Below are 15,852 nucleotides of genomic sequence, written 5' to 3'. Positions count from 1 at the left end.
GCCCTAGCCTTACATTTAACTACAAGCCTCTCTCTCTTTCTCACTATCTGTATATCTGTCTCTGTATCACTCTCTCTCTCTATCATTGCCTCTCTCTCTCTCCCCTCTCACCGTCTCTCTCCGTCATCAGGTGCACAGTGTCAGTGTTGTGTTTGCGCACACACCCCACCCCTCTGACATCACTCTGACATCACATCTGGTTGGCGTCCGTCTGACCCCTCCCTCACCCCTGACCCCTCCCCCAGACACCATGGCATTGTCTTCACGCTTAAAACTGTGGGAGAAGAAGGGAGGTGCAGAGATGTGGCATGCTGCATAATCCAGTGTCTACAGTAATGTCTAACCTGCGTGTTGTGTACTAAGACCTGATGTCCATCGCTGTGTGCTGAGTGGACCCTCTATGCTCATGTCATGTGACCTCTATTCTCATGCTGAGTCGTCATGTCATGTGACCTCTGGCTGCTATGATTGGTGCATTAGCCATTGTGCATGTTTACTGCACAATCTGAGTGACTTATGGGTTTGTGAAGTCTGATACCAACACTAATATTTGTTACGATCGCAGACATCTTGTGCCAATCTTTCAATTTGACCAATTTCATGATCAATCAAGGCCATTCAAATTTTGTTCTTTTATGAATCGCCATGCAAATTTGAATACTGCTGAGAGCTGTGATTCATAGGGACTGGATATCAGGCTAACTGATCCAGTCAGCAGCTCCTCACCACCACAGGGTGAGGCAGGTTTCGTCAGAGGTTTTTCCAAACTGCAAAGACCGGTTAGCCATCGGAACTCAATATAATAATACAGGGATGCAGGGAGGAACCTCCATCATCAACCTCCAATATCAGCACATCTGAAAACCAATATTTTGTGAGTCTAATTCTAGATCTAGTTTGTTCCTTTCATGTTTGGTCAATCTTAGCCCTCCATATGACCAAGAGATTAAAACCTATATTCTCAGGTAGTTGCCGAGAAAGTAGGACACATTTCTTCCAAGTTTCTCATCGTGACATTTGCATAGCTCGACAGACGCAGACAAGCTATGTGCAATGATGAGAAACGCTAGCCTGATATCAGACTGAAGTGTCAACTCGTCGTTACACTCAGCCAAAACTCAACTCAGTGGAGTGGGCGGATTCCAAGGTCTGGACCCAGGCAAGAGAGACCCTATCATTGCATAACGTGTCTGCGGCTGCCAAGCTATGCAACCATGAGAAACTTTCTTGGCACAGACGCAGATGAGTTCTGCACGGAGTTTCTCCTCGTTGCATATTGACAGACGCAGACGCGCAGGGAGGAAGTGGGGGAGAGCTGTCCCCTGCTAACCTTTATCAGTTCCCCCATTGTGCCAGCAGGTGTTATCTATCTTCTGAGCTGAATGTCAGGCACTTTGGCCCACCTCACACTTCTCAGCCCTGCTTGGCTCTCATCCTCACCCCTGCGTCACACAGCACGAGCCAATATCCAGATTATGGAGAATCCAAGAGAAAGATTCATTTTTACTTTGAGTTCCATTGAATGAAGTGTGTCTCTGTGTGTCCATCTTCTTTTCGTTCTAATGCACTTTGAATGCTGATGATGGACTCCACCCCCCCCCCCCCCCCACAAACCTTGCATGTACATGTTTATTATTATGCACTTGCATGTACATGTTTATTATTATGCACAACTTTGAACGGACTACCAAGTTTCCAAACCACTTGATCAATCAAGTGAGTTGGAAATGCGTAACAGAAAGTACAGTATGGGCCAAGCAGAGCCAACAATGACGTGAGCTTTCTGTCTAATCTCCCCCTGTCACCGGACCACAGATAAAGGAGGAGAAGACGCCGGTGGTGGTGGCCGTGCCTCCTCCGGCACCGTCCGCCGTGCCAGGCGGCTTCCTCAAGCAGCTGGTCCGAGAGACGGAGAAGGAGACCAGGCTGAAAGAACCAGAGGCCAAGGAGGAGAGAGTGGTGAGTCATCGTCTCCGCTTCGGTTCGGCTCGAGTTGACTCGAATCAAATCAAATTCCATTCAGTTCCATCCAGGTAGAAGGCCGACATTCTTACTTGAATTTAGGCATGCACGATATTGGATTTGATCGTAGTTTTTTTGCCGATATCCGGTTTGCTGATATTTTCCAACTCTTTTGGCCGATGCCAATGGGCAATTTCTAAGCGGTCCAGCCACTCCTATAAATGACTTTGTGCGTCTGTGTCGTAAGGGATGTCGGTATGAGATCTGTAGTCTTGTAGCCTAGGGGACTATTTACAGCGACACACAGGGAGGAGGGAGCGGATGCCGCTCAGATCGACATGGTCGGAGCCAATGACAGAGCTTCTTAAGCGGGGAGCGGAAACTTCTGAAATTGACGCCTCCAATGGGAGAGCAGCTGTAGAGCAGGGGAGGGGCTTATGCCAGCAGCCTGTTTCCGTGCAGCCAGACTCCTCTCACGGAAGGGAGGGGAGGCTGGCCAGCGAGACTAGGGTTAGTGTCATTTAAGCATCATTTTATTAGCCTAGTCATATCGATGCCGATATTTCATCCTAACTGTGCGTTCACACCGAGGGCGATTTTCACAAATTCATGCGACGAGATTACATATAAAGTCGATGCAAATACGTGAGTAGATGTGATTTCGCCCGGGTTGCGCGATTTTCGCCTCATCGCCCGTTTGCTGAATCATTTGCTTGTGCGAGTGAAGCATTCCCCCCCCCTGGTGTGAACGCACACTAAAGCCTTTATCGGCAGAGACCGATGACGTACCAATATCGTAGTGCATCCCTACAAGACAGCACCCCGCATCCTTGTATGTTTATTTGTATTTTCTTGCCTCCAAGCCCAGCAAACTGAGTGACAACCTGGTGCAGCAGTTCCTCCTCCCAGACCAGACTCCTCCCATCCTGGAGGCGGAGATGGCCCTCCGGGCCGAGCAGCTGGTCAACAGCGAACGCGGCCGCCATTCGGGCCTGTCGGACAGCAAGTCGCCGCCTCAGACGCGCATCGTCTCACCCGAGCTTAATAACGGACAGGAAACCAAACCGGACGTGAGCCCGGAACCACCGAAGAAGACGCAGGAAATGAGGTCACAGGAACAGAAGGTGTCGGAGAGCAAGAAGACGCCGCCGGTGGAGCAAAAGAAAGCAAAGATAGAGCTGAAGGAGGTAGAGAAGAAAGAGGAGAGACAGGAGCCAGAGGGAAGACAAGCAGACGCCACTGTAACAGATGAGAGGAAAGAGGTAGGCATGTGTTTCATATGTACGCCTACATATTCTTCATGCATGTACACGGTACACCACCATAGACTGTATACAAATATGGACATAGACTTCAGCCATTTGTTTGTGGAAATAGGCGGAAAAGTAGACAGAGGTCCCTGCCGTCCTCCGCACGGTACCCTACACTAGTGGTTCTCAAATGGGGGTCTGGGGACCCCCAGGGGTCCGTGGCACTTTGCCAGGGGGTCCGCGAAAAGTTTTCAGGGGGGAAAAAAAGGAAAAAAATTATATATATTTTTTTGCAAAAGCTTCATAGTTCAACGAAAATATTTTATGCTTTAAATCTAAAATGGTTCATGGATGACATTCTAATCTAACAAACCTATCAATTTAAAAGTGAAGCACGTTACCGTGGAAACAATTAAGCTTAGCCCAAAATCACAAATCAGAATGACGGGGTCCCCGGTATATTTTTATCTTGTAAGGGGTCCTTGGCTGAAAAACGTTTGAGAACCTCTGCCCTACACAGTTGGCCAGGTTAAAGACCACCTTGGTCCGCCCGGGAGAGGCGGAGATCAACACCAGGACGGTCATGGCGCCGTCCCTCCCGGGCGGACCAAGGTAGTCTTTATCCTGGCCGAGTGTGTAGGCTGCCAGGCGTACCGGGCGGAGGACAGCAGGGACCTCACTGCTTACTTTAATGGCCTATTTCTACCTGTTCAAGTGGCAGTAAATCACTTTTTGGCAGTAAATTACTTTTTGGCAGAACAGGCCCCAAAATATAGTCTGCTTTGTCGTCTATTTTACTTGAAATGCAACCATAATTTACAAAAGGATCATCATGCTGTATTGAAGAAGACTTGAAACTAGTGATTGAGACCATCAACTCATTAGGAAAGTGTTTACTGAGGTCGTAAATCAAGTGAGAAGTTGACTTTTATACAATCTGAAGCCAGTGGAGTCGCCCCTTGCTGGCTATTTGACAGAATGCAGGTTTATGGCACGTCCGCATTTGCTTCATTTTTCAGAACCGGAGGTTGCCCCTTGATGTATACACACACATGTAGGGGTGTCAAAAATAATCGATTATAAGATGCATCGCGATGCGGACCTGCACGATTCACAAATATCAAAAATCGATTATTAATTTATTTATTTATTTTTATTTTATTTTATTTTTTATATAATCAAATAAAATATAATGGAAGTACATGCAGTTGTTTATTTTAATTATGGATCATAATACAATGCAATTCTAAATGCACTTTTATTTTAAAAGTAGCCACACAGTGAGAAAAAAGAAAGTGAGAAAACAAATCATGTATTCGGGAAAAAAGTGATGCATCGATTTAAGATGCATCGAGATGCATCGATAATCGTTATTGAATCTAATCGTAGCCCTCTGAATCGTAATCGAATCGAATCGTGAGGCCAGTGAAGATTCACAGCCCACACACATGCAAAAAAAGGTTGATGACAACATTTTTCCTGCTCTGTTTGTCTGTCAGGTGCGGGATGTATGGTACGAAGCTGGAACTGTGTGGTATGTCCACAAGGATGCTTTTTCGCTCGGTGAGATATGAATGCACCCATACCTTGGCACCCACAGCTAAGAAGGAACTCTCACAATCATACACACAATCATACACACAATCAGAAGTCTTTGCACAGCAGCACCCTGTAACATGTTCACTTCACTCAGCACCCTGTAACACGTTCACTTCAGTCAGCACCCTGTAACACATTCACTTCAGTCAGCACCCTGTAACACGTTCACTTCACTTAGCACCCTGTAACACATTCACTTCACTTAGCACCCTGTAACACATTCACTTCACTTAGCACCCTGTAACACATTCACTTCACTTAGCACCCTGTAACACATTCACTTCACTCAACACCCTGTAACACATTCACTTCACTCAACACCCTGTAACACATTCACTTCAGTCAGCACCCTGTAACACATTCACTTCACTCAGCACCCTGTAACACATTCACTTCACTCAACACCCTGTAACACATTCACTTCAGTCAGCACCCTGTAACACATTCACTTCAGTCAGCACCCTGTAACATGTTCACTTCACTCAGCACCCTGTAACACGTTCACTTCAGTCAGCACCCTGTAACACATTCACTTCAGTCAGCACCCTGTAACACATTCACTTCACTCAACACCCTGTAACACATTCACTTCACTCAACACCCTGTAACACATTCACTTCACTTAGCACCCTGTAACACATTCACTTCACTTAGCACCCTGTAACACATTCACTTCACTCAACACCCTGTAACACATTCACTTCACTCAACACCCTGTAACACATTCACTTCAGTCAGCACCCTGTAACACATTCACTTCACTCAGCACCCTGTAACACATTCACTTCACTCAACACCCTGTAACACATTCACTTCAGTCAGCACCCTGTAACACATTCACTTCACTCAACACCCTGTAACACATTCACTTCACTCAACACCCTGTAACACATTCACTTCAGTCAGCACCCTGTAACACATTCACTTCACTTAGCACCCTGTAACACGTTCACTTCAGGTGCACAGCGCACTGGTAGCCAGGTGCACCTCTCCTCTCTGCTCGCTCTCTGGCCACAGTCCGTCCTCCTCCTTAAGTCACAGCCCGACAGGGACTAAGCAAATGCACGAAGCGAAAGTGGAAGTATTTTGCTTACGTTGCCGACAGCCAAGGCAAGCCCGGACACATCAAATGAAGCCAGTCTGTAAAAAGTGCTTCAACGCGAGGCAGGTGAACGGATAAACAAGCAAACTTATTTCACCATTCTGAGTTTTGCCGACACGTCACTCCCCACCCGCTCTGCAGTGCCGCCCCCCCCCCCCCCACATACAGGCAATTTCGCTGATAGATTCCCACATGCCAGAGGAGAGGTGTGAAGGGAAATGTCCGATATTGACTTACAGGTAATTTTCCGGTACGCATGTGGGAAAACGGCTTTAGAGAGCACTTAAGGCCCAATTATACTCAACGCTAAAGACAGAGACGGAGACGGACAGAGCCTTCTGTCCGTACTCTGCGTTCATTTCGTCCGTTTTCTGTCCGTCATCTGAAAGCTTACGGATACGCATGAAACGGAGGAAAACTACACACACACTCATACATTTGACTCTCTACTGCCCACTGGTGGATGTATTGCTTAACATGATGCCAACGTGAAAGACGCATGGAAGTATGTGGGCAGTGACGATTACACCGTTTGAAACGGACGTCCTTATTTACGGATGAAAATGGAGTATAATTGGGCCTTTAGACCTTTGACACAGGTGTGATGAACATTTCAGCTCACAGGTACAGTAGGATGCAGTTGGTCATCACAGGATGTCCTGATGCATTCTCAAGCCCACTACAGTTCATCCTATTCCTTCATAGAGGACAATGGGCTGCATCCAATAGAGGGGTCAGACATGATGCTTTTAACACTGCTTCCTCCTCCTCAAGCACCATTTTGGAACCATCTCTCTCGGACGCTACACACAAAATCATAAAGAAAAGTAGAAAAGTGCACTCCGTAGAGTGCACTTCACCACTATGCCTGCCTGCCTAACCATGGCCAAACCCAACAACAAGCAGCTGGTAGATGTACGTGTTTGTCCTGCTCTCTCTCCTCTCCTCTCCTCTCCTCTCCTCTCCTCTCCTCTCCTCTCCTCTCCTCTCCTCTCCTCTCCTCTCCTCTCCTCTCCTCTCCTCTCCTCTCCTCTCTCCCCCTGCTCTCTCTCTCATCTCTCTTGCTTCACTCACCAGCCAAAAACAAACAAAACCCAATGCTAATCTATTGAGTGGCTGGTAAAGTTTGAACATTCACTAGCTATTTGGCTGGCGGGCAAAAAAGAAAATTTTGGAGCCTGTATTGAGATATGAATTCATCTCTTGTTATTGTGCTGTTGGCTTTGAGTGTTCAGGTGGCTGCGCTGTGAATCCTGTTGAGATGCAGGTGAATGTATCTGTTAGTTATTATTCTGGCTTTACTGGTGTGCATGGGCACTATGAGGCCCGTCATGTCATAATCCGCCTATGATCCAACTGCCCCATCGTTTTAAAGACCTAACCTGAAACCTAAACCTACCCCTTTTTAGATGACTGTCATTTTAGCACCGAGCTAGAGCCACATCTCTTACTGTTTTCCATTGGCATTTACATTCTCTACTCAATCCGAGTTCCCCGTTTAATCCAGACAAAAATGTCTCGTAGCCCACTGTCCCGCGCACATACAGCAGGCGTTACTGTACACTCACACACTTCTCTCTCTCTCTCTCTCTCTCTCTCTCTCTCTCTCTCTCTCTCTCTCTCTGTGCTGCTGACCTGCATCTGCTCTGATCCGCTCCATATCATGCATCTCACCATGTCATTCCAGCCAGCCAGTCCTCCTGCCAGCGTCCACGCATCCGTCTACACTAATGTTCTGTAGCTAGCTACTTACTGTATACTGCACTAAGCCCATTAGATTAGACCTTCATATGCCCACACGACCCCTAACCCCGAGCTCGCTCTGTCACATGCAGGATCAGAGCATTATGCTCGCGTAGCCAGACGCACACAAACGTACACGCTTTACAGATGAATATCACACTAATCTCTTATGATGTGAAACCCTCTAAAGCCATTCCAACTGAATGGGACAGCAGAGGATGAGCTACAGTCAGATGATTACAGGCATCCTACTTGTTGTCTTTGTGGCTCAGTGTGCATGATATTTCCCTGAAGGCGCGTTATCAGCGAGGCTGAGTCATAACAGACCGAAATAAATCACAGTGTTGTTTACAATAACGTGCGGGTAGGCAACGCCTGCGTCACACGTACATACAGTTTAATAGAGAGGCAAAGTGACCGCCTACTTCCTTTTCCCATACACATTTCGTAAAAATAGTTTTACTCGTTCAAACCAAACGGTACAGATATACAGTATTTAGAAACAGGAGAGATCGCATAACCTTTCACTGGGACCAAAACGTTGGTCTATGGTCTCTCCCGATTATAGCGTTAGCTGAACCGTTTGGTTCGACGAAGTAAAACTTATTTTATACATATTTTACGAAATGTCTATGGGAAAATAAATGGCGGATGACAATCTCTGGTACAGTGCTGAAGCAGGAAGTGACGTTCCACTTTGCCTCTCTATGGAGTGGAGCAAACAGGGCGAGGAACAACTGAGATCAAGAGAAAATGGTTCAGTCTAAAATGCAGGTTTGATGCCTTCATACCTCATTAATTAACAACACTTTCACTTAGTTAGTTTAGAGACCTAATTTTACCTGTTGGGCCACAGAATAAAAACAATTAGCCTACAGCTTGAGTTCACCCAAAACTAGCAGCTGGTCTGCCCGGCGGTGAGATGTCTGTTGGGTAGATTTGGTTGTGGTTGATCAACACAGTACATAAGATAAGCATAGCCAAATGTCAGATAGGTCAGACTACCGTGTTTAACTACGGTATATATCTTTAACGTTACAATTTCCACTGAAAATGAGTCTGTGATATCTCCACAATTCAAATCAATCGGCAGGTGTCTGTCCGGAAGTTACTTTTGTTGTTATCACGACGTCACAGTGATTCAGTCTGTTGTCTTGTTGTGATTGGTCGAGACTCGAGAGTGATTCATAATTGTCTTGTGATTCCTTTCAGCCACTCAGCTGAAGCCGGATGAGGGGACGCCTGAGCTCCCACAGGGCCTCGTGAGGGTCCGACTGACGGACGGCTCGCTGCGGGACGTCACCGAGTACGACATCGAGAAGGTAGCTACTCACTTCCTGTCCCTCTCAACGCTGTCTGAATGTTCCTAGCAGCACAGGTCTGGAAAATGTGGAAAAGTATTAAAAATGCATTTGATCATTTCCAGGTCTTTTATATTTTGGGAATTTGAAATAAAACAAAACTCTGGAAAAGTCGGGGTTCAGGACAGGTCCATAGTTCTAGCTTTTACGTTGTAGTAGAGCCACTTTGAGTCCACAGTTTTTGCTGATGTTAAGAATAATGTTCAGATAGACTCTGAAAAAATACATATAGTCCTTTACAGGCAATGTGATCTGACCTTGAGTTTCCCAGAAAATGTAAACATTTCTCTGATTGGATGGTGGGAGGTAAAAAATATAAATCTACTCGCGGACCACTAGGGGGCGCCCGCGGACCACCTCTCTCTCTCTCTCTCTCTCTCTCTCTCTATCTCCACAGTGTAACCCCTCTCTCTCTCTCTCTCCACAGTGTAACCCCTCTCTCTCTCTCTCTCTCTCTCCACAGTGTAACCCCCCTCTCTCTCTCTCTCTCTCTCTCCCCACAGTGTAACCTCTCTCTCTCTCTCTCTCTCTCTCTCTCTCTCTCTCCACAGTGTAACCCCTCTCTCTCTCTCTCTCTCTCTCTCTCTCTCTCTCCACAGTGTAACCCCTCTCTCTCTCTCTCTCTCTCTCTCTCTCCACAGTGTAACCCCCCCTCTCTCTCTCTCTCTCTCTCTCTCTCTCCACAGTGTAACCCCCCCTCTCTCTCTCTCTCTCTCCCCACAGTGTAACCCCTCTCTCTCTCTCTCTCCACAGTGTAACCCCTCTCTCTCTCTCTCTCTCTCTCTCTCTCTCTCTCCACAGTGTAACCCCCCCTCTCTCTCTCTCCCCACAGTGTAACCCCTCTCTCTCTCTCTCTCCACAGTGTAACCCCTCTCTCTCTCTCCACAGTGTAACCCCCCCCCTCTCTCTCTCTCTCTCTCTCTCTCTCTCCACAGTGTAACCCCCCTCTCTCTCTCTCTCTCTCTCCACAGTGTAACCCCTCTCTCTCTCTCTCTCTCCACAGTGTAACCCCCCTCTCTCTCCCTCTCTCTCTCCACAGTGTAACCCCCTCTCTCTCTCTCTCTCTCTCTCTCCACAGTGTAACCCCTCTCTCTCTCTCCACAGTGTAACCCCTCTCTCTCTCTCCACAGTGTAACCCCCCTCTCTCTCTCTCTCTCTCTCTCTCTCCACAGTGTAACCCCCTCTCTCTCTCTCTCTCTCTCTCTCTCTCTCTCCACAGTGTAACCCCTCTCTCTCTCTCCCCACAGTGTAACCCCTCTCTCTCTTTCTCTCCACAGTGTAACCCCTATCTCTCTCTCTCTCTCTCTCCCCACAGTGTAACCCCTCTCTCTCTCTCTCTCCACAGTGTAACCCCCCCCCTCTCTCTTTCTCTCTCCACAGTGTAACCTCTCTCTCTCTCTCTCTCCACAGTGTAACCCCTCTCTCTGTCTCTCTCCACAGTGTAACCCCCCTCTCTCTCTCTCTCTCTCTCTCCACAGTGTAACCTCTCTCTCTCTCTCCACAGTGTAACCCCTCTCTCTGTCTCTCTCTCTCTCTCTCTCCACAGTGTAACCTCTCTCTCTCTCTCTCTCCACAGTGTAACCCCTCTCTCTCTCTGTCTCTCTCTCTCTCTCTCCACAGTGTAACCCCTCTCTCTCTCTGTCTCTCTGTCTCTCTCTCTCTCCACAGTGTAACCCCTCTCTCTCTCTCTCTCTCTCCACACAGTGTAACCCCCCTCTCTCTCTCTCTCTCTCTCTCTCCACAGTGTAACCCCTCTCTCTCTCTCCACAGTGTAACCCCTCTCTCTCTCCACAGTGTAACCCCCTCTCTCTCTCTCTCTCTCTCCACAGTGTAACCCTCTCTCTCTCTCTCTCTCTCTCTCTCTCCACAGTGTAACCTCTCTCTCTCTCTCTCTCTCTCTCTCTCTCTCCACAGTGTAACCCCTCTCTCTCTCTCTCTCTCTCTCCACAGTGTAACCCCTCTCTCTCGCTCTCTCTCTCTCTCCACAGTGTAACCCCCCTCTCTCTCTCTCTCCCCACAGTGTAACCCCTCTCTCTCTTTCTCTCCACAGTGTAACCCCTCTCTCTCTCTCTCTCTCTCTCTCTCTCTCCACAGTGTAACCTCTCTCTCTCTCCACAGTGTAACCCCTCTCTCTCTCTCTCTCTCCCCACAGTGTAACCTCTCTCTCTCTCTCTCTCTCCACAATGTAACCCCTCTCTCTCTCTGTCTCTCTCTCTCTCTCTCTCTCTCTCTCTCTCTCCACAATGTAACCCCTCTCTCTCTCTGTCTCTCTCTCTCTCTCTCCACAGTGTAACCTCTCTCTCTCTCTCTCCACAGTGTAACCCCTCTCTCTCTCTCTGTGTCTCTCTCTCTCTACAGTGTAACCTCTCTCTCTCTCTCTCCACAGTGTAACCCCTCTCTCTCTCTCCACAGTGTAACCCCTCTCTCTCTCTCTCCACAGTGTAACCTCTCTCTCTCTCTCTCCACAGTGTAACCCCTCTCTCTCTCTCTGTGTCTCTCTCTCTCTCTCTCTCCACAGTGTAACCCCTCTCTCTCTCTCCACAGTGTAACCCCTCTCTCTCTCCACAGTGTAACCTCTCTCTCCCTCTCTCTCTCTCCACAGTGTAACCCCTCTCTCTCTCTGTCTCTCTCTCTCTCTCTCTCTCTCTACAGTGTAACCCCTCTCTCCACAGTGTAACCTCTCTCTCTCTCTCTCTCTCTCTCCACAGTGTAACCCCTCTCTCTCTCTCCACAGTGTAACCCCTCTCTCTCTCTGTCTCTCTCTCTCTCTCTCTCCACAGTGTAACCCCTCTCTCTCTCTCTCCACAGTGTAACCCCTCTCTCTCTCTCCACAGTGTAACCCCTCTCTCTCTCTCTCTCTCTCTCTCTCTCCACAGTGTAACCCCTCTCTCTCTCTCTCCACAGTGTAACCCCTCTCTCTCTCTCTCTCTCTCTCTCCACAGTGTAACCCCTCTCTCTCTCTCTCTCTCTCTCTCCACAGTGTAACCTCTCTCTCTCTCTCTCCACAGTGTAACCCCTCTCTCTCTCTCCACAGTGTAACCCCTCAGAGCTGGACCTGTGTGAGGACCTGAGCGACCTCCAGAGTGTGAATGAATGCGGGGTGCTCCACACTCTGACCGGGCGAGCGAAAGGCAGCCTGCCCCTCACGCACGCAGGACCCAACCTGGTCAACTTCTGGCCCCCATCGCACCCCCACAGCAAGGTTGATCCATCAATCAACTTATGATTTTGTATTTATCGTTTCATGTTTTAGCTGTTTCAACTGTAAATTCCAACCCATTGGCTTAATTATCTGGCTATCTCTACTCATTTCAATTTAATACACCAAGGGTCCAACCAGGGTTATTCATAGGTTGATTTTGGGTATGAAAGGGTTGACCCGGTTGCCCGGCTTCAGGTTGGCGACCTACCTCTGGTCAGACAGGGGTTGATTTCGGTGTGAATGGCACCACCTAGGTTGCTATTTTCTTATGCTAATAGCCTATGCTAATTGTTATGCCTCTCTCCCGAGTGATTTCTATTCGCACATAGGATAAGCAATAACCACGCCCTGTGGCGCCGGGATTGGCCAGGAGCAACACTGGAGGGCACGCAGCCCAGCGATTTCATGAACCAACTGAATAGCTCTTGAGAACAGACAGCGATATTGAGAGCGGACATTGAAATGAATTATGGTCACCTACCTTCCTTAGCATAGTAATAATAATAATAAGTATAATAATTGTTATCTACACAATGTACACAATCTACAAAAACATGCAATAATATAAACGGTGTTGTGTTCACGTTCATAGCTCATATAATATAATGTATCATTATCGTTAATTTCAAGCTCAATTCTTACCCAGAGAAAAGGTACAGCACTGAAAATGTAACAAGCAATAGTTTTTTAAACATCTTTATTTTAAAAGATGAAAAACCCCAGGTGCTTTAGTCCCAAGCTTCAATGCTCCTGGCCAATCCCGGCGCCACAGGGCGTGGTTATTGCTTATCCTATGTGCGAATAGAAATCACGCCTCTCTCCCGGAGTCCCGGGTTGTGACTCGGGTCCTAATTGTCATGACGAGGGATGAACCCGTGTTGACTGACTTGGTGTGAATTGACAAACGGAAGTGTTGAACATGGGTCAAGTCACCCTGGTCGTTGGTATGAAAGTGGTATAAGTAATGATAACAAACACTGTGCTCTTTGCCTATAATGAGAGACAAATCACAGATTAGTTTATTATTAATTTGCTGCAAACACAGATTAATCTAATATTTCTTCCATCAGATAGTCAACATAAGCAGCAGACACAACCATTACACCAGGAATGCCAGCTCAGGACACTTAATACCCCCAACCCCAAGAACAAACCTTCTCAAACGCACAGTTATCTACCGTTCAATAACATCCTGGAACTCACTACCTCCTCATATAACTCAGACACAAAATAAATTGTCATTCAAAAAAAAATCAACTCAAGACACACCTAATGCAGCTGACCATGTGACTGAACCAAATGTAGTTGATACTTTTCCTATTCTGTTCTAACTTCTATTGTATTGTTTGCACTGATACTGTGCGCCTAAGAATTTGATTGGACAGTATCATTTTAATGTATGTTCTATGTTATGTATTGTATTGCATGTACTTTGTATGTCTTGTCTGTTTTTTTGTGGACCCCAGCTAATGGGGATCCTTTCAATAAACAATAAACAATAATCCAGTACTACAGTCTGTAGTAGGCCACTCCTGCTTCAGCACTGTACCAGAGATTTTCATCCGCCATTTATTCTCCCATAGACATTTCGTAAAATGCTTATAAAAATGTTACTTCGTCGAACCAAACGGTTCAGCTATATTTAGAATCGGGAGAGACCATAGAACATTTCACTGGGACAAAAAAATATATTTTCTTTAAAATCTGCAATTCTTTTAAACATTTTGGTCCTAGTGAAATGTTATGTGGTCAGGGTTAGGGTTAGGGTTGATATCTGAACCGTTTGGTTTGACGAAGTAAAACTATTTTTATAAGCATTTTACGAAATGTCTATGGGAAAATAAATGGCGGATGAAAGCCTCTGGTACAGTGCTGAAGCAGGAAGTAGTAGGCGGTCACTTTGCCTCTCTATGGCACTCACCACTTCCTACTAATCCATTACATTACATTACATTACATTACTAATCCAAGAGCTCATTGATCCGTCGACCATTTTCCATCGTGACCTCGCGTGCTCTGCCCCTCCTCTGCCAGACCCCCAAGTCCCGGCGCGGGGAGTCGGTGTGGGACGCCCCCCCTGCTCTGGCGGCGCTGGTGAAGCGGGTGTACGTGTCTCTGGTGGGCAGCAGGAGGGACCACAGCGTGTGCGCGCTGGGCCGCAGCGGGACAGGCAAGACCACGGCATGCCACGCCTTCACACACACACTGCTGAGGCAGGCGGGGACGGCTGGAAACAGCATCAGTGGTGAGTACAGACGCCGGATCTGGAGTGTTGATTCATTTGCAGGCCTAGACTGTATAACAATATGGACCCATGTAGCCACTGTGACGTCACCCTTTGGTTTTGTGGATACCCGTTTTGAAGCCTTGAGATTGGCATTTTCACCGTCGCCATCTTGGTTTTTTGGAGCCAGACAGAGGCGCAGCGCCGCCTGCTATTGGTCTGTGATCGCCGTGCTGTGTGGTCACTGGACAGGCGACCTGTCAATCCCGCCCCCAAAGCATAGACAGATTTATTCTCTATTTTACTCTAAATGGGACCATCATTTAGAAAATTAGCATTATGCTGTATTGAAGAAGACTTGAAACTAATGTAGCGATTGAGACCATAAACTCTTTAGGAAAGTATTTGCTTACATTTCATGTATAGAGACACTGCGTAACGCGTCATCATTCAGAAACCACGCCCAAGACGGGGGAAAACGGAATCCCCCCCTCCAATCCTGGCGTTCTCCTGTGTCACGTGCATGGTTGCGTGTTGCACAAAAAGATAGTATATACGGAAGATGAACACTCCAACTTACTTCTTGACAGCTAGATCCACATTTTTCGCCAATTCTCAATGGCTTCCTTGTTATGCTCAGGAGTACAAAAAAACTTTAACTGGTGATTTTTTACATTTGTTGTCTGCGCAGCCCAGCACACAACAGCTTTTAGCTATGTTTAATTCAAGGAAAATGACACTGGTGTGTGGAAATGAACGGAGCTTTTCCCCCGTGATGGGCGTGGCCTATTTCATGCAGTGTCTCTATGTGTTGTGTGTTTTTCTAGTGGAGCGAGTGCAGGCTGTGTTCACCATCCTGCGCTCTTTCGGCTGTGTGAGCTCCCAGCACAGTGACGCCTCCTCTCGCTTCGCCATGGTGCTGTCTGTGGACTTCAACCATGCTGGAAAGGCTGCTGCTGGACACCTACAGGTACGCGCACGCGCACACGCACACGCACACGCACACACACACACACACAGACACACACAGACACACACACACACACACACACACACACACACACACACACACCTGTGCTGGGATTTCCTGCAACCTTCTCACCCTCCCTCTCTTCTTCCACCAGACTATGATGTTGGACAAGTGGAGAGTTTGTCAGAAAACTGAAGGAGAGAGTAACTTCCTGGTCTTCTCTCAGATGTTGGCGGGACTCAGCACAGAGATGAGGTATTCTCAAGCACACATACGATACGATACGATTGCGATACGATACGATGCGATACGATACTCGAGTTTTGAGTTTGCGTTGAATCATTCTGACTTGCAATACATGATTGAATTATGCAGAATGTACACTTGAAAAAAACAAAAAAAAATACACATACATTATGCATTATTAAAAACAAACCCC

General features: G+C 47.2%; 1 protein-coding gene across 1 annotated transcript in view; it reads left to right on the top strand.

Moving 5' to 3' along the window:
- Positions 1-250: 250 nt before the first annotated feature.
- myo18b (myosin XVIIIB) overlaps positions 251-15,852 on the top strand; it is a gene marked incomplete at its 5' end in the record, with an annotated part of 78,947 nt that continues 63,345 nt past the window's right edge. The window contains 9 exons of the mRNA XM_083641057.1: positions 251-289; positions 1,816-1,959; positions 2,826-3,224; positions 4,712-4,775; positions 8,869-8,978; positions 12,052-12,219; positions 14,254-14,464; positions 15,271-15,413; positions 15,568-15,668. Of these exons, the coding sequence (XP_083497183.1) occupies positions 251-289; positions 1,816-1,959; positions 2,826-3,224; positions 4,712-4,775; positions 8,869-8,978; positions 12,052-12,219; positions 14,254-14,464; positions 15,271-15,413; positions 15,568-15,668 (1,379 nt within the window). The remainder of the gene's footprint in view (positions 290-1,815; positions 1,960-2,825; positions 3,225-4,711; positions 4,776-8,868; positions 8,979-12,051; positions 12,220-14,253; positions 14,465-15,270; positions 15,414-15,567; positions 15,669-15,852) is intronic.

Source organism: Poromitra crassiceps, assembly GCF_964638095.1.
Source record: "Poromitra crassiceps genome assembly, chromosome: 8".
Classification (NCBI taxonomy): domain Eukaryota; kingdom Metazoa; phylum Chordata; class Actinopteri; order Beryciformes; family Melamphaidae; genus Poromitra; species Poromitra crassiceps.
Note: the sequence above shows the minus strand (reverse complement) of the source record. Positions and strands in the feature narration are given on the sequence as shown.